Source organism: Oikopleura dioica, chromosome 2 (genome assembly GCF_907165135.1).
Source record: "Oikopleura dioica chromosome 2, OKI2018_I68_1.0, whole genome shotgun sequence".
NCBI classification, from domain to species: Eukaryota; Metazoa; Chordata; class Appendicularia; order Copelata; family Oikopleuridae; genus Oikopleura; species Oikopleura dioica.
In genome coordinates this window covers 1,450,342-1,466,848 of record NC_137292.1, presented here as the reverse complement: position 1 = coordinate 1,466,848, position 16,507 = coordinate 1,450,342, and the positions used below count along the sequence as shown (strand labels likewise).

Genomic DNA, 16,507 nt, shown 5'->3' with positions numbered 1-16,507 from the left:
AAATTTCTAAGGGGGAACCCCTTCAAAAAGCGTGGATTCTGAAAATTTTTAAAATGAGGCTGATGACGTCATAATGACGTCATCTCACCCTAGAATTTCGGGAATCGGCGAAACTTTTTACGGGCTTTCAAAATATGTAGTTGCAACAGAAAAAAAATTTTTGGCCCAAAAATTCTTATTGAAATTCATCTGATGATAAAACTGACAGAAACAGGGATTTTTACTTACAAAATTGATAGCATCAGGTAATGACCGACGAACTCTTGGCATTCTTGAATCTACTTCATTCTGAATCAAGTTATTTACTTTATCAAAACGCTTAAATCGACCTGAAAAGACTGAAGTTTTCTTTGTCCCTGGTTAAAATGTAGCTTCTGGGGAGCTATCGGCGCACTCGTTTTCTCAAGATTTTTTTCAAATTCTTCATATTTTTGTGTGAGTTCTTTAAATTCTCTGTTCAGGTTGAAGAAGCTAAGGGAAAGACCAAAAATGAAGAAAATTACTGTTAGCAGCGCTTTTAAAGGTCATTCTGAGTTTAAATTTAGAACCTTTTTAAATTTTATACCATTTCATAAAATTGATTAACTGACCGAATCTGTGATTGTCTCGCCAAATTCTCTTTTAAAAAGCATAATTTTTGTCTTTCAAACCGCCACAAATCTTTAGCCTGGCCAAAAATGATTCAATTTGGCTGGAACTTGTTTGAGAAGAGGATAAATTGTTTATCTCGCCAGGTGGTCTCTAAACGCTTAAGGGTTCGGAGCAGTAGCCTTTCGGGATTTATATGAATATAAAATTTGCCTGTGAAATTTCTTACGAGATGAGACTTCTTCAAACAATAAAAAAAATGATGCCCTTACTGTTACTCAAATAAATACAATATCGCAACGAGGAACTTACTAAGAAATATGCGAAGAAAATATCAGAAAAATATTGTTATTATTGTTATATATGACGCATATAATATGAGCGTTAATATGAATATATTCTTTTAAAATAAATCCAAAATAAAAAGACTTTTTGACGATTTCTATTCAAATGAGGAAATGCTCTGACCTCTGGTGAATAAATAAATGACTGAAAATTATGACCTTCGCCTGATTTTTGGCCATTCAAGTCAATACTCTTCTTCAATAACTATCGCGCTCACAGCGAGATTGTCCAAAATCCTCAGAGTTTTTGAGTTCATTATTGATCCGCAAAAAGAGCTTGATGGTCATGCTGACGCGTTGTGCAATAAACAATAAAAATTCACGCTTCCTGACGCGTGATTGCTATCTTAAAATGTCACGATAATTTTCTTGCAGAGTTCGAAGCCAATTGTTCGTTGAGTTTTTTCGAAAATGAAGCTGTCGAGCTTCTTTGTTCCATGCGTTTTCGCCAGTTCGAGTACCAAATATACAAAGAGAGTTGTTGAAGGCCTGACTGGAACTGACTGTGATACGAGCAGTCTTACGATTGCCAAGTTTTCGGCTGATATAAAATGCGCGGAAGGAGATTTCATCCCTGAAGAAACCATGTGCACGCTTCAGTGTATTTCGCAAGTAAGTGGAAAATCACTGATGGACCAACAGAAACCTTCTGGTTTTATGAGTATTCTAGGGAACTGCGCCTGTTTTCGCCGAACTGCTCTGCCGAAAAGGTGAGCTCCATCCTCCTGGATTTCTACTGAATTACTACTGGTCCGACTGGGACATGGAAAATGGCCTTAAAGTCAGCTGCGAAATTCCCGATAACGTCCCCGCGCCGGGCATAAAGCGAGGCATGGCAATTTGGAATCACGGCGATCAAGCGGACTTTGTAAGAACCTACAATACCGTGCATAAGAACCCGGAAAGCCCGACCATCGGCTGGATCAGCTTTTGGTCACTTAGCCATAGTTGGTGGTCGTTTCAAGAAGAAGGGGACGAGGAGCTTTTGGCTGAGAATATGCATGTCTGGCCGATTATGGCGTATCCGCGATGCAGACAGGATACAGACTCGAGATATGGAGATGGGACTTGTGACCAGGAAGCTTGCGGAAGTAAACCCTGGGCGAATACCTGTACCCATCCGAAATACAATTTTCCCCGAAGTAATGAGACTTTTAATCCCTTTTCCGTCAATATTAAATTTAGACAACGAGGTCCTTAAAACTGGCGAAAAATGGATGGGTTACCTGAACGAACCCTACGGTGACAGTCAAGCGAATCTGACTGTGCCGAATGCATTCGAGCTCTGGCCCTCATTTTGGAAACGCGTTGAGGAACACGCAGTAAACCACAATGTTTCGACGGATGAAATCGGTATTGTCGGCCCTTCTATTGCTGCTAAAAGTGGCGCGATGGACTGGGGCGAGGATTTTTACTTCAACTTGCCAGAGCACGTAAGAATTGATGCAATCAACGTCCACGAATATCGAGTCAATGGAGGGCAGCAAGGTGTTGATTGCAAGTGCGAGCCAATTTTGCTTAGAGACACCCTTAGTCATTACAAGGCAAAATTCGGCTATCCGGTTTGGCTTGTCGAATTCAACTGTGGAAATGGCTGGTGGGACTGTCCAAACGAGCAGCATCACGATTACATGAAGGAAACTCTTCCAATGCTGGAGGAAATGCCTTGGGTAGTCCGGTATAACTGGATGGCTGCTTTGACTGAGACTCAATTCGGCGCACTCAATAGCAATGTTGCGCCTTATCCTTTGACGGAGCTCGGCGAAACTTACAATAATTTTGTCTGGGATAGGGTCAACAATCACAATCCACAGTGGGGCGATAATGCTGGAGGTAAGTTGAACTGTAAAAATAAAAAAGAACAGAATCCAGAGCATTTGTCAGATATTTCCACTAAGAACGAAATATTCAAAGATTATTTTCCTGAATCGTTTTTATTACGAAAACAATTTAGGAAAATATTAGAAAAATATTATTATCAGTATCATATATTAATTTCAATAAAATAGATATACTCTGGTAAGTTCGTTAAACCGAAAACAGCTTTCGCCGAAACAAATTATTTTTTTAATAAATTCTTATTTTTGCTTCTTGTTTCATTGATTCATAGAAAATCAAAGAAAAAAAGATGACTATTGCAAGAAATTTTTCTGTATTCTCATTAAAGCCATCTAGTTGAAGATAAGAAAGTGGAGTGAACAGGGTTAAAATATATAAGAATGCATAGTTGGTATAGGTGTAAAGTAGAAGACGGAGGAACATTTCATACGGAGGGAAGAAAATTATGGGAGGAGTATTGCGGTCAAGTATTTGGTATTAGCTCGTTAGAAAATAGCTTGAAATCATAGGTCGGGAAATTTCGCTGCTGCTGCTTCGAAGAGTTCCATTTGGCGGCGGTGGTATTCGGCTCGACGCGCTAGAAATTCGAATAAATTTATCAATTTAAGGAGAGCTTCGCATACATAGATACTGCTTGATGTTGCGGGTGAAGTCTGGAATACGGATTTCATCGAGATAGTCGGCTTCCGATAACAGAGCTCCGTTAATTGTATCACTTGAAAAAGTTTCCTTTTTATTTTACATTACCAAAACTTTCTACCTCTTGATTTGAAGCTCCTTGTCAGCTGAAGTCCCGCTCAATTTCTTTCTATTCGTCTCTATCTTCTCTTTCGTCTGTTTCCCGACTTCTACCATTCCATCTTTGTGCGATAATAATCCATCGTATAGCCATAAATTGTCCAGGAAAGGAATCGTCGATTCTAGCGCCGAACTCGTTACCAATTGCGCCGATTCTTCAAATGTCTTTCCCGCAGCTGCCGTCGCGGTCGCCAATTCTACGGAGCCTTCTTTTTGCTGCTTGGAGGCGAAGACCTTGCCGAGCTCGTCGAATGCGCGACCTACGTGGATGATTTCGCTCTTTATCGAAGTGTCGTGCGTTTTTAGACTCCTAGAAAGATGATTTTAGCGATTCATCTAGGGGGAGGCTCTGCAATCTGTGAAGAAACTCCAGCTATAAATTGAGAATAAATTGAAATTGACCATTTTAAATGGTAGTTCTGGCTCTTAGGACTTTCTACACAGGTTTACATGCCCAAACCTAAGGCGAAAATTGGAATTTGACCTACCTGCTTAGGGCATCAGCAAGTTGACTCGTTGTCTTATCCATTCCACCAGAGAACTGCTCAAACTTCTTCATTTGATTCTCCGAATCTTTCAAAAACGGCGAATTCGAGGGAACATCGACGGCCTGGAAGAAACCAGCCAACTGATACGGCGTCTTTTCCATACTTCTTTTGTAATTCTTCCATTCCTTCTGGTCTGCGTCTTTTATCGTGATAAAACTCGTGATCAGCTTCGAATTGCACACGATTGGATGCCTGCAGACTTCTTTGATCCAGGCGTTGAGGAGGGTTTTGCGACGTTTGACGAAATGTTCATCAAATCGGCCATTTTGCTGCTTTTCTGGAAGACGAGGGAGGAGTGAGACAGGGAATTGTTCTTTTAGACGAGCTGCCAGCCAGTCGAAATGCTTGTATCTGAAGAAAAGGAATTTCTATGCAGAATTTTACGCCAAATCTACCTTCTTTTAACGGTCACATTCGCGGAGATATTATGAATTTCGTAAAGCGTAAAGACCTTCATTCCCATCCCCTTTCTTCCTTGCTCTGTCGACGTGATTTCCAGCTGAATGCCTGTATTCATCCCTCCTCTCCACTGAACAAGGTGGCCCGGATCGACGATTTCGTATAGTTTTCTATCGGCTTTCTTCGGCGCGAGGCCGATGATGAAGTCTTCTGCGCCAACTTTGATGTATTTTTTGAATCGGGAAATGTCTTTTCCGACAACGCCTTTTGTCGTTCCAGAGGGTTGATTTACCGGCTCACCAGATCTATAAATTCGATGAAACGAGCAATTTCTTCGCTTGAAAACCTGTGTAATAACCTGAAGTCGGGTCCAATAATAGCCTTTATGGAGAGCCGCGTAGCGGCTTTTTATTCTGGCGAAGCCGAAAAGCTTCAAAAAAGTTTCTACGCGTCTGAAGAAGAGAATTTGGGACCCAGAATCAGGCTTCTGCACAGGATTACTAGCAAAGCTTTTACTGACCTTGACGAACTGACTGACGAAGAAGGAGCATGTTCTGGCGAAGCACTTCCTTGAGGACTTCTTGCTGGTTCTGGTACTGGCCCATTCGCGGCTGGTGGAGGTGCAGGAGTTCCAAAAGCACCGCCCCATCCAGGATCTTAAAATGCAAAAGGGTTAATTTTAATTTATTAAGGACGTCTCTCGTCAATCGATTCATTTGTAAATCACCAAATCACACCAGATTTGGGAGAACAGGAGATTATTAATTTGCGAATAAGTTTTGCTGATTTATTGATCGCTTAATTTCTCAATTTTGGGAAGAATCAGATCATACTGTACTGATTTGGAGGGGAGGGAAACTGATCTGGATCTTCGTAAATATGGGAAGCAAGAATTTTCGACTCAGCTTTGTAAGTATTAAATCATTTAAAACAAATTTCAAATCAAAGCCTAAAAATCACGGATTTTGATTAGTTTGTGAGAGTAAAGATTTGTTTTGATTGGTTCTACTGAAAAAATTACATCTTGTGGAGGTTGTTCTCGCTGGCGGAGGTGGAAAATTCACAGCTCTGAACGTATTATTCGCGAAAGAAGAATTCGATGTAGGTTGGATATAATCGCCATCGTCTTAAAAACTTCTCTAAGCACCAAAAACACAATTCTAGCACCGAAAACGTCACCAACACTACAAACCAATGTACCCATTAGCTGGATCATTCACGACTGCGTCTTCAGTTTCGCATTTTTCGGTCTTTTCTGAGCTATTTTGTTCCGCTCTTTCGTTCTTACCCGAATCGGAAGTGAAGGAATCGTTGTCCGGAACGTCGTCGTAGTTCTCTTCGGCAATTTCTTCGACGTACGAAGCTGGGACGATTCCTTCTGCGCCTGTTACAGGATTCCTAAAGATTTTCTATCAGATAATTTGATTTCAAAGCGAATTAATTGTTAGGCCATTTAAGGCTTTCAACTCACTTTGCAGTCCACCAGCCATCATCATCTCCTTTGCTCGTGACTACAAGTTCTTCTCCTTCTCTGACTGTCAGTTCTGAACTGTTCTCTCCAGTAAAATCGTAGAGGACTCTGCAGCGCATTTTCGAAAGACTTAAAAAGAGGCTTTTGAAAATTGATCACGAGTGGCTCGGAGGATCGCTGGGACGACAGATTTATCGATTGATCATCAAATGCTTGAGCAGGGCAAAACAAATTGACGATTTTTTTTTATTTTGTTTTTTGTTTGAAAGTGGAAATTGAAGGAGCTTTTTTGGGATGGCCGAGAGGTGCGACCGCCCGCTTCTTTTCTTTTTATGGCGCGATTCCGGAGATGCTGCTTCCGGATGTGGACGCGGCGATTTTAAAAGAAGGACTTTTTAACCTCGAAACATCGTTCTCGTGCTGATAGACAGGGCCCGAAAACCTGTGTAAAAACCTAAGACAGGGTCTTGAAAGAGCTTTTTTGCGAAGATATGCGGCTTTATATCGGCTTTTTCAGGACCCTGACTAAGATTTCTACACAGGTTGCCGAATTAAAGAATCGGTCTTTTTAGAAATATTTTTCGGCTCAAAAGCCGTCTTAAATGCGCTGAATTTGAACTTAAATACTCATCAAAAAAATTCTGAAAAAATTGGAGACCAACTAATTAATAAATTTACATTATATTTTTACAAACCTTATAAAAGCTCTTCTTTCTTCAATATTCTCTCATCTATCTTCGTTTGTTCTTTAGTTCTCTGAATGAGCCTTTCTGCTCCGTGGGACTACGCGTTTGCAAATATTTTATCTATTTCTCAGCGCCGCCTTCAGAAAGAAAGAAAAAACGCCGTAATGAGTAATTTATCCCAGGACGCGTTCCCCAATCACTTTATCTCTAAGCCGCCATTCAAATGGCGCGCCGCTCCAAACTTTTTTCTTTTTTATCCGTCGCGCGGTGGCGCTTTTTCTGTGAAGAAAAAATTGAAGAAATAATTTCAAACGGTAATTTTTATTAAACATAGAGTTTTCTTTATTTATACCAGAAAATTATTCAACAGTCATCAAATCTGCAGATAACAGGATAATAGTCCACGCAGCGCATGTTTTGCCACCAGTTGGCATCCTGAATAACGACGCAGTCCCGGCCTGGCAGATCATTTGGAACGTCGAGAAATGGATTCCAATTGAAAAATGGAGGATCTTCTCTTTTCATCGTGATGTATTTCGTCTTTTTCTTGTTTTTCATGATTCCTAGCCAATAAGTAGGGACTTTCACGGGAAAACGATTGCCCTTCGATTTTCGTAAAAATTTACTCATAAGTATGGATTTTTCAGCTGATTCTGATGATACCAAAATCTTTTTGATCGGAAAATGCTGCGGAAGACAAACTTAAGACTACTCTTAAAGCTGACCGATTTTTCACCCGAGTTTTCTGGGTCACTTGCTTATTATTTTTCGAAAATTTCTTTGCAAACATGAAGCTTAGGACTTCCGGGAACTTTTTTGTGTTAATCACCCGGGATTGTTTGCATCAGATTCCGTGTACTTGGTCAAAGCAAGCACCCACTGAGATTATGGCGCGCGCTAATGCTTTTTGGGCTCCGCGCGCAGCACTAGCGCGCCTTCATTTTCACTCAGTTATCTGATGATTACAAGCGACGCGTAAACCCGCGTAAAAAGATTTTTTCAGACATTCAGGAGAAGTCTCTGATAGAGAACATATCGAAAAAAGAATGACGGGGCAAGACGGGCTCTATATTTTTTCGATCTTTGAAAGATAAATTCGATGTTTTTCATAATATTCATTGTTTTTTTTGCGAATTTTTCTATCATATTTGGAATCAGCAGGTAAGAAAACATATGTTGTCTGAAAAATCAAGAAAAATGGATGGCTATTTCGGGTAGTTGGGGAAGCGAAAATTGGGCCCTCGCGCTCCCGTGATAGTCCCTACCAATAAGTTTGAATACGTTGCTCTGACTCGTTTAGAACAGATTTTAGCATCTCAAACTCGCTCTTAATTGAATTTAAAAACGCTAGTTCCCGTTGAAAAGATACCTGATTATCGAAGTAAGGAAGAACGCCTCCGAGAAGAGCACAAACTCTTTTCGCTTTCTTCCACTGTAATTGGATAGTATTTGGAAGAACTTCGAACCTTGTACATTCTCTTTCCGGCGTTGTTGTAGTCGACTGACTCGAGCAAGTAGCGCACAATAGCACTTTGAGTATTTTCATAATTTGCTTTTTTTTATTTTTCTGGCAAAAAAAGGAAAGTGTCTCAATTTTATACTCCCGAGAAACGTGGGTCATAATCGGAAGAAAGAGTAAAATCCCCAACGATAGCAAATTGGTAATTTTAAGATTTACAGAAATTACAAAGGGTCATTTGTTCTCTAACATAGAGCAGCGTTTTTTTTTTCATTTCGTTTGAAAAGGCATCTTATTCGATGGATTTATGTAAAATATTTATTCGAACTTGATTTTTTAAAAGTAAACTTTCTTCTGACCGCGTCGACAGTATCTCGGATGTGATGAGTAACGCTCACTGAAAAAGAACACTGACAATGAAACTCGATTTGAAATATTACTTCTTCGGAGGGTTCCAATATGGCGCCCGAGACTTCCAATAGAAGATGAGTCGTCATCAGATGTTCGGATCACTTCTGGTCGAGGGATTTGAATATTGGACATGCTTACTTCGTCAATTTCGTTTTCAGATTCGGAAGATGAAGAGGCGCTCTCTTCGGAAGATTCCATTATGTCCGGAATGACTTTAACACTTTCATAAAGTTGATTTTGCAAAAAATGGCTTCAAAATTTATTAAAATTTTTAGTTATATAAATAAGCCTTAGTATCTCTAGACAGTCAAGTAAAACACATTTAGAAAGTTTTCCTTCGGGTTCTTTTAAAACTGCTGTTCTAGGTTGTCCATCAAATACTGGCGTGCTCGTCCTTGTATCCGTTGATTCTGTGCTCTCTTCTAGAACTGGCGACGGCATCTTTTGCGCCTTCGACGATCGGATGAACCCAACCAAAGTTTCCAACTGGGTCGATCTTCTTCTTTCAGTCTTGTTATTCGCCGCTTTGATTGCTTTGTGCCAAAGATGTTTTATGTATCTTCGCTCTTTATGGCTTAATTTTTGGTTGAGAAAGAAAAATGGTACAAAAGCAAACCTGACGAAAGAATCCTGGTTGAAAACTGTCGAGAATTTTTCTGGCGGAGGACGGGAGGACTTTTCGGAGCGCTTTTGCTTTGTCTTCTTTATTTCGCTCCAAAGATCCCGGACTCTTGAAATTTGTAAGAAAAAATTGCTAAGGCTCAAACCTAAGATAAGCAAGATAGTGCTGAAAAGTCGATACTCGATGCCAAAGCATAGTCAGAAACTGAATCGTCATGACCACAACATAGAAAAGAAGAAAAAAGAGAGAAAGTGGCTCGATTTGGTCATTTTTATCCGCTCCTTCTTCCGCGTCTTTCCCGCAAGTTCCTCCAGGAATGTACTGCTCTGGAATCGAAATTTTCAAATCAGCTTGTTTGACCCCGACCGAAATGATGAACCAAAGAAGATTGATGAAAAGGAAGAAGAAGTATAATTTGTCGCGAAGTTCAGTAAGAGCTGCAGCATTTTCCTCAGCAATGCGGGCTTGTGTTTCGGCATCTTCAGCTTTGGTCTGATTTCGAATGTAGCCAGTACGGCTGTCAATCATTTTCATCCAAAAATCGTGCTCGCTTTTTGAGAGGGTGAAGATTTTTGACTCTCTTTTCATGAGTTTATTAGTAACGAAGAAGAATTACTGATAATTACTTATTGTTCATCAATATAATTCGTGGTTGTATATAACAACTAAGGAAGATCATTCAATTTCTACGATTTCAGGTCTGTCTAACAAAAAATACCCAAAAGAGAGCTTTAACATTAATGTTTGAGTTATGGACCATAATGATTCATTTTTGACTCGTCATAAGCAATGTAAATAACCTGCAAGTCAATATTTTTGATTTCGAAAAAAATAGATTTTTTCGGGTTGACACCCTTAATTTTCAAAATTTTTTTTGCGTTTTTTTCTTGATTAGGGGTCGACTAACACCCTCACAAAATTTCATCCGAAACAGTCAACGGGAAAAATTTGACGAAATCCCACCGTGCGGGCCCTAGTTATGGTCTCTTATTTTAAATTTTTTTCTGTTTTTTAAACTTTCCTGTGGAGCGGCGCTTTTCGATCCAACGTCCAGTCGAAATACTTCAAGTTGTATTCTTTCATCAAATTCAATTCTCTTCTCGAAATATTTACTCTTGAATCGCCGATAATTTCACATTCTAGCTGATTTTCACTCGTGACCTTTGAAAGATTCTGGGCAAAATAGTTCCAGTCGTTTGAGTCCCAATCTGATTTCTTTCTGTTTCCGATTTGTCGTCTGAAGTTTCGAATTGAGATTCCGCCGTAAAGAACTGGTCCTTGGATTCGGAGGTTTGTGAAAGATTCGAGTGTTTCTTTCGTTTCCACAATGACAGGGCGATAAGGCTGGGAAACTGGCTCATCAGGCTTCTTCGTCTCCTCATTTTCTTTTTGTATCTTTTCGGGTTCTATTCCACAGAGGACTTTTTTGGCTCGCTGAAAGAGTCCCATCGCTGATTCTTGAGGATTCTTCGCCGGAGCCTGTTTCGGCCCGGAGCGAGTTCCCCAAGAAACATCGTTCAAATTAGCAATCATGTAGATTTGAAGAAAAATAAAGCAGGTTGGAATGAGAAGATAGTAAATGACCCCACAGAGAAGCGTGATTGGATCGAAATGGAGGATTCCAACGACCATGTGCAAAATTGCCATTCCGATGAAGAACAGAAATGTTGGGTTTATCCAGCAGTCGACGCCGATTTTGATGATGAAAATCAGGACCAACGCCATGATGAACGAGTAAATAAGACTGAAGACCTTTGCCAGGGATAGTTGGACGTCAGAATTTTTGTAGAAACGGCAAAGAATTGCGTAGAGAACAATCGGACCGACAATGAGAGTGTATGACCAGACGGTTGAAAGGGAATCTCCAACTGCCATGTTGAAGGCTTCAGCAACCATCATCACTTTAATAAATGATTAGGAAAAAATAAGAACACTTTTCGCACCTGTTGTTGATAATCCAACGACACTGAATATCAGCAAAAAGAACTGATAAGCAATGTATCCTCTAGAAATATATGCATTGTTTTTCACCGCCTGATCCTTATTCTTTATCAGTTCCCAAATGTTCGCAGTTGTGCTGGGACCCCATCTCCTTCTCTGCTTGTAATAAGTTTCGAAATCCTCAGGGGCGTAGGTCAAACAATGAGCAGCTGATTCAAATTCGATTCTTCCGCCAGCAAGAAGGATGAGTGTACAGAGCCAGCGATCTTCTCCTTGGTCGTACATCAGTTTTTCCATCGGGTTCGTCGCGATAGATTTGTAGAGAGCCATCACATTGTCGGCGCTGAGAAAACTCATCCGCATCATCGAAAAACAACCCGGGGAGCAAAGAACACAGCCGAGAACATGTTCAGTTGCTTTTTGGAGCCAATGACCAACGGCGTATTCGAATCGTTGATACCAAACCAACACTCCCTGTCCTAGGAAAAAACTGTATTTGAACTGTGATATAACGCGAAAGTGTTAAGTGTAAATTCACGATTTCGGAGCATTATTCTGAATTATCCATTCGAGATATTTTGGAAAAAACGATAAATAATTGCCTATAATGAGAAAATTCGAGAGCGCAATGAAATTTTTGAAAAATATTTCCGAGGACCAGAAAGACAAAATTCTTGCTCTTGACTGTGAAATGTGTGGGAATACCAGGTTAACTGCTTTAACAAATAATTTGCATGGAATTTTTAAGGCCACGTGAGGAACGCCATTTGGAGAAACGTTATGTTCTTAAAGCAACACTGATTGACGGCCATGGAAATATCATCTTCGGTACACTCAATTTTAAGCAGATAAATAATTTTCTAGATGAGCTTTGCATTCCCGAAAAGACGGACGAAGACATGAAAACAGATATTCATGGAATCACGAAACAAGACCTTCAGGGAAAACAGAGTTACCTTGATCTTATCGAGAAGGTCAAAGTTCTTGTCAAAGACAAAATTGTTGTTGGTCATTCCTTGGATGCTGATTTAAAAGGCCTTGGCTACAATAAAACAGAGAAGAAACGAATTCCCTTTGAGCATCCATTCAAACTTCAGCGAGATACCGCAGAAAGATTTCAGTGGACAACTGGGAAAAAACGTCCTTCATTGAAGGAACTCGCCAAAAATCACATTGGAGTGACAATTCAAGAGGGAATTCATGATTCGAAAGAAGATGCTTTTGCAGCACTTCTCATCTATGTAGGTTTATTGAGATTCAAAATAGGCAAAAATTTTAGGCAAAATATTATGACTCTTGGGAGATAAGCCTTAAGAAAAAATTTTCAATGCCTTTTCATTGTGAATTATGCAATGTTTTCTGCAAATCTAAGAAGGTCTTACGATCTCACTTGAATGGCAAAAAACATCAGCACAACGCGCTTTTGGCTGGATCAGATGAATCAAGTTCCGATTCAAACGAATGACATGTTGAAAACTGCTCACCTTGTGGGTGAATTTGATTGCAGCATGCTCCCACAGTTCTATTTCTTTTCATTCTCTGCAAAACTAATTCAACCGCTTCTGGTCTAAAGTGAACATCACCATCGAGCGCTAGAATAAACGAATTCTCCTTTGTCACTTGATCATCATTCGGTCCAACTCGCATCTTGCACTGATCAATTTTGTAACCAATCAGGTAATAAAGGTACATGACCATGCTCCATCGTTTTCCTCGCTGAACTCGGTCCGCGTTTTTCAAATGCACATGAAACTTGATTCCCAAGATATCATACTCCAGCCGGCCACCATAAGGAGTAATCACTGTCCTTCCCTTTTGAATAACTTGCTCGCAGCCATTGTGATTCTGCAGCAGCTCGGCTAGAATCTTTCCGAAAGAATAAACCCACTTATTCAGCGTTTGCCATTCATCAATTGAACTTGGAAGCTAGGAAATGGATAGGATGTAAATTGGGCAAATAAGGAACTTACCCAGGAAGGCCGGATAAGTCGCGGGTTTTTCTTGCTATTGTGCGATTCGAAAACATTGTCGAAAAAGATATTTACTGAATAAAAGTCAAGTAGGCAGATACTTTTCAAGATTTTGTCGGTAAAAAAATCCTACCTTCAAGATTGAATTTTTCATTTTTAGGAATTTCTTTGTCATTTTCTCTGTCATGGACGTATTCGATCAAATTTAAAATAGAAGTCAACAGTGTTCTCATTTCATTTTCTTCCTCGTGCCAAAGAGTTGTGCAGATAAATATCATCGGGACCGTCTCACTCTCTGTTTTCTTCAACCCGTCGTCCTCCATGTCTCCAAGATTGAAGGAAGAAATATCGTGCCGGCGACGGTGAAGGAAAAGGGACTGCAGTGTCCAAACCGGTCGGTAGAGGGGACTGTCGAAAAGCATCCGCTCGAGGCCATAAGGATAGCTTTTGTCGAAGAAAATGTGTCGGACGCAGATTATGAATGCAATGCATCCGCAGCCATATTGCCCGAGATGGAAATACTCAAACCAGTCGTCGTTTCCTGTGCTGAAGATGTAGAGAATTTCGGACGGATCTGTGTAGATGGCAGGTACGCCGAATTGCAAAAACATTGGCATACCAAGTAAAAGTAAGCAACCTGGAATCACAAAGGCATAAAGTTGAAGCTTCGTTCGGATCACAGAAACCACAATGTAACTCAATAAAAACGACGTCAAGGCAGCAGTTACACCACATGTTGTTACCCAATTAACATAAGCAGAATCCGTCGACAAAAGACTTCCGAGACCGGCACTCGTGAACTCGATCATATTCTCATATTGATTTTTCAAAATAGCGCTTGAATCAAAAGCCGAGAAAATAAACAGATAAAAGATGCCAACATTCGCTCCGACTCGAAAAAACGGGGCGAGGAGGTGAACCCAAGCGAGTCCTTCGTCTTTTCTGAGCGGCTCGAGCTGGGAATAGTTGCGAATCAGGTTCAGATTGACGGTCAACACGGCCACAATGGAGAGTATTTTTGAGTAGTCCTTGTTGATTGCAAACTGGAAATCATTATCGAGGAGATATTCAAGCAGAAAGAGCGATATTCCTCCGAGAATAAACGCAAAGCCGATAATATCCAGCAAGCAAGACATCTTCATTCCTGTTTGACGCCATTTTGTGATGCAAGAAGTCAACAGAAGAATCCCAACAGAATGTAGGAAAATATACCCAAGTTTGTAGAAAATCAAATTTGGCAAGACAAAGAAGACGAGAACTGCCGTTGCTGAAGCATTCCAGATTTCAGCCACTATTTGGGTGGCGTTTTCTAGCTTTGTCGAGTTTTTGACATCTTTTGACTTGAAGATGACAAAGTAGAGTCCAACGATGATGCCCCGGATTTCCTGGAGACAGAGCGCGATGAGGAGAGTGAAGGATCCCTGGAGAAAGAGACTTTGATGAACTGACTTCTTTTCCTCTGTCATTTTATCCAGTATGCAAGGGTGTTCTGTTTCGAACTGCATAGACTATGCAGCATAGTAGTAATTGTGGTGGCTAGTTTGCGAAGATTGTTAATCAGTACTTTGTTCACCAGTAAATATTTGAAGAGCCGACCACTTTCGCTCTTCTCGAAGCTGATTCTCTCCCCACAAGCGGCGCTAGAATCCAAAGTTGTTCGCAAAACTTGACTTGACTCGAAATAGTTCAGCTGGATAAAGGTATCTTCTGTTGATCGATTCAAATACTCAGCGTTGAAGTGCATGAAATCGACACCAATGCCGGAAATTAAAGAGAAAAGTGAGCAGATGTTGATGAAGCCAAGAGCAAGGACGAGGATCGCGAGAAATATTCCGCAAGCGATTCTGATGAAGATTTTGAAGTAGAGAAGAGGAATAGATGGCAGCGTATTTTCTTCCTTCGATGTAGCCCGGGCTTTTGAAAGTTATTTTTTGTCTTCATTAGCTTATCATTATTTTATCATATTCTTATATTGACGGAAGTACGTGTTGTGTTGTTAATCTTTGTTGGCTTACAAACTCAATGTTGCCCCGAGCGAAAATAACTTTAACATTAAATTGCGGAGACAATTATGGTTTTCGAATTTAAACTTTTCCTGAGTCCCATCTTTCCGGTTCTTCCTGATCAATGATCGACTTTCTTTTTCTCATGATTTTCTATGTTCTCTCTGTCGGCTTGTATCTCTTCTTGAAAATCTACATATTCAACCGTTTATATCAATATTCCCATCACAAGTTGGTGATTGAGTCCTTCTGGAATAGAGTCAATTTGTAATGACGACAAGAAGTGAAAAAGAGCTGCGAAACAAAGGATGTTGTTTACACAGGTTCAATGTCGGATTTATAATTCTATCGTAACAATGAGTACTCGACAAGAATGCGCTTCCTACAGAATCTATTTACAGGAAGACGAAGGGCGGGGAAACCAAACAGAATCTTCTTGACCGAAGAAAACAGCGCGGAAATGGAAAAAACGAGCAGAAAAAAATTCATAATTATTTTCAATGCTGCCATATCTACGTCTTTCATTCTGATACGTGATTAAATTAACCACCGAATAATCCCTGCGTATCTCCTGGTCGCGATTTAGCGTCCTCTTGGAATGAAAAGAAACAAAAAAAAAAGAAATCGATCCTTTGCTGGCCGCTTTACTAAATTAAATATGGGCCACGAAAAAAACTTGGCGCTCGCCAATGGCTCCTTTGATCAAATTAAGAGCGACGGGAGAAAATAGTTATTTATTCAGTTATTTTCAGCCTTTTTTTAATCCAAAAGAGAAAATTTCAAAAAAATGAAGACATAGAAGACTCTGATTGACGAAGAAATTTGCGTCGATTGGGTTTCGAATTGAAGTGCTTTTTTTAACTTTTGAGTTCTGATTGGGGCATGAAAAATGAATGGCAAGCAAGCCTGGTTATCTGGTATCAAGATGTCAATAGAATGTCCTGATAGTCATTTATTATAAATGACAATATCAGGCTCAATCACTCGGACTTCGACAAGCAGTCTGTTATTTTTTCAATTGAGCATTAGACAGATTTTAGACGACATTCAATAATTTCACCGAGAGAAACCTTTTTCAGAAGAACCTTAAAAAATAGAAAAAAGTTGAAAAAGATGGCAAAGTAGCAAAATTTCAAGAGATTTTTTAAGAAAATAGTCTAGAATGAAATCCAGCATTGAAAATCTTGAAAACTGCGATTTTGTTTATGTAAAGAGAATTCAATTTCGGCCGACTTGCGAGAAAGAGCTTTAGGAAGATGAAGAAGGATGAGTTGTTAAGGTTCACGGAGAGAGTTATTGGCAGTTTAATCTCGTCTGACATGCGGTTTTTGATAGATTACGCCCCTCGCCATATTGGTTTTATATGAATTATCGGATTCGCGAGAGGAAAACGCGACAGCATTACTAACCTATCACATCCATATTGAA

General features: G+C 40.0%; 4 protein-coding genes and 1 long non-coding RNA gene across 7 annotated transcripts; 2 read left to right on the top strand and 3 right to left on the bottom strand.

Moving 5' to 3' along the window:
• The first annotated feature begins 1,310 nt into the window (after window positions 1-1,310).
• On the top strand, window positions 1,311-3,130 carry LOC145697526 (uncharacterized). The gene is made up of 4 exons (XM_081774751.1): window positions 1,311-1,544; window positions 1,603-2,074; window positions 2,118-2,862; window positions 3,100-3,130. Exons 1-4 carry the CDS (start codon window positions 1,344-1,346, stop codon window positions 3,128-3,130), a joined length of 1,449 nt encoding a protein of 482 aa, XP_081630877.1. The 5' UTR covers window positions 1,311-1,343.
• On the bottom strand, window positions 3,068-6,856 carry LOC145698827 (sorting nexin-33-like). Of its 3 annotated transcripts, XM_081776047.1 has the most exons (10): window positions 6,683-6,856; window positions 5,988-6,116; window positions 5,805-5,914; window positions 5,538-5,642; window positions 5,037-5,172; window positions 4,513-4,821; window positions 4,058-4,468; window positions 3,532-3,879; window positions 3,395-3,486; window positions 3,068-3,348 (listed from the first exon to the last, which is right to left on the bottom strand). In XM_081776047.1, the coding sequence occupies exons 2-10, from the start codon at window positions 6,104-6,106 to the stop codon at window positions 3,275-3,277; spliced, it is 1,704 nt and encodes a 567-aa protein (XP_081632173.1). In that variant the 5' UTR covers window positions 6,107-6,116; window positions 6,683-6,856; the 3' UTR covers window positions 3,068-3,274. The 3 variants fall into 3 exon arrangements, with proteins under 3 accessions (XP_081632173.1, XP_081632174.1, XP_081632175.1); XM_081776048.1 differs by lacking the exon at window positions 5,538-5,642 and having other exon boundaries at window positions 5,709-5,914; XM_081776049.1 differs by lacking the exon at window positions 5,538-5,642 and having other exon boundaries at window positions 6,683-6,853.
• A 1,543-nt stretch (window positions 6,857-8,399) lies between these two features.
• On the bottom strand, window positions 8,400-8,771 carry LOC145700162 (uncharacterized). Its single transcript, XR_014134162.1, has 2 exons — window positions 8,573-8,771; window positions 8,400-8,529 (listed from the first exon to the last, which is right to left on the bottom strand). It is a non-coding gene; the product is annotated as an uncharacterized LOC145700162 (long non-coding RNA).
• Window positions 8,767-14,986, bottom strand: LOC145697523 (chitin synthase chs-1-like). The gene is made up of 9 exons (XM_081774749.1): window positions 13,210-14,986; window positions 13,077-13,150; window positions 12,591-13,032; window positions 11,109-11,585; window positions 10,183-11,066; window positions 9,311-9,741; window positions 9,160-9,273; window positions 8,862-9,117; window positions 8,767-8,793 (listed from the first exon to the last, which is right to left on the bottom strand). Exons 1-9 carry the CDS (start codon window positions 14,579-14,581, stop codon window positions 8,767-8,769), a joined length of 4,077 nt encoding a protein of 1,358 aa, XP_081630875.1. The 5' UTR covers window positions 14,582-14,986.
• LOC145697152 (uncharacterized) lies at window positions 11,682-12,599 on the top strand. The gene is made up of 4 exons (XM_081774314.1): window positions 11,682-11,814; window positions 11,855-11,934; window positions 11,971-12,347; window positions 12,386-12,599. The coding sequence occupies exons 1-4, from the start codon at window positions 11,714-11,716 to the stop codon at window positions 12,569-12,571; spliced, it is 744 nt and encodes a 247-aa protein (XP_081630440.1). The 5' UTR covers window positions 11,682-11,713; the 3' UTR covers window positions 12,572-12,599.
• Window positions 14,987-16,507: the final 1,521 nt, after the last annotated feature.

What these genes read in the sequence shown, in the direction of transcription:
- LOC145697526 (XM_081774751.1), top strand. Translation starts at nt 1,344, where the DNA reads ATGAAGCTGTCGAGCTTCTTTGTTCCATGCGTTTTCGCCAGTTCGAGT. An exon ending in GAAATACAATTTTCCCCGAA is followed by an intron (nt 2,075 to 2,117) that starts GTAATGAGACTT and finishes TATTAAATTTAG; the next exon opens with ACAACGAGGTCCTTAAAACT. An exon ending in AAAGATTATTTTCCTGAATC is followed by an intron (nt 2,863 to 3,099) that starts GTTTTTATTACG and finishes TTCTCATTAAAG; the next exon opens with CCATCTAGTTGAAGATAAGA.
- LOC145698827 (XM_081776047.1), bottom strand. Translation starts at nt 6,106, where the DNA reads ATGCGCTGCAGAGTCCTCTACGATTTTACTGGAGAGAACAGTTCAGAA. An exon ending in TTCCTTCACTTCCGATTCGG is followed by an intron (nt 5,643 to 5,804) that starts GTAAGAACGAAA and finishes GAAGTTTTTAAG; the next exon opens with ACGATGGCGATTATATCCAA. An exon ending in AATGTGACCGTTAAAAGAAG is followed by an intron (nt 4,469 to 4,512) that starts GTAGATTTGGCG and finishes CCTTTTCTTCAG; the next exon opens with ATACAAGCATTTCGACTGGC.
- LOC145697152 (XM_081774314.1), top strand. Translation starts at nt 11,714, where the DNA reads ATGAGAAAATTCGAGAGCGCAATGAAATTTTTGAAAAATATTTCCGAG. An exon ending in GAAATGTGTGGGAATACCAG is followed by an intron (nt 11,815 to 11,854) that starts GTTAACTGCTTT and finishes GGAATTTTTAAG; the next exon opens with GCCACGTGAGGAACGCCATT. An exon ending in CCATGGAAATATCATCTTCG is followed by an intron (nt 11,935 to 11,970) that starts GTACACTCAATT and finishes ATAATTTTCTAG; the next exon opens with ATGAGCTTTGCATTCCCGAA.
- LOC145697523 (XM_081774749.1), bottom strand. Translation starts at nt 14,581, where the DNA reads ATGCAGTTCGAAACAGAACACCCTTGCATACTGGATAAAATGACAGAG. An exon ending in TGAAAAATTCAATCTTGAAG is followed by an intron (nt 13,151 to 13,209) that starts GTAGGATTTTTT and finishes ACTTTTATTCAG; the next exon opens with TAAATATCTTTTTCGACAAT. An exon ending in CAATCAAATTCACCCACAAG is followed by an intron (nt 11,586 to 12,590) that starts GTGAGCAGTTTT and finishes GTTTTTTCCTAG; the next exon opens with GACAGGGAGTGTTGGTTTGG.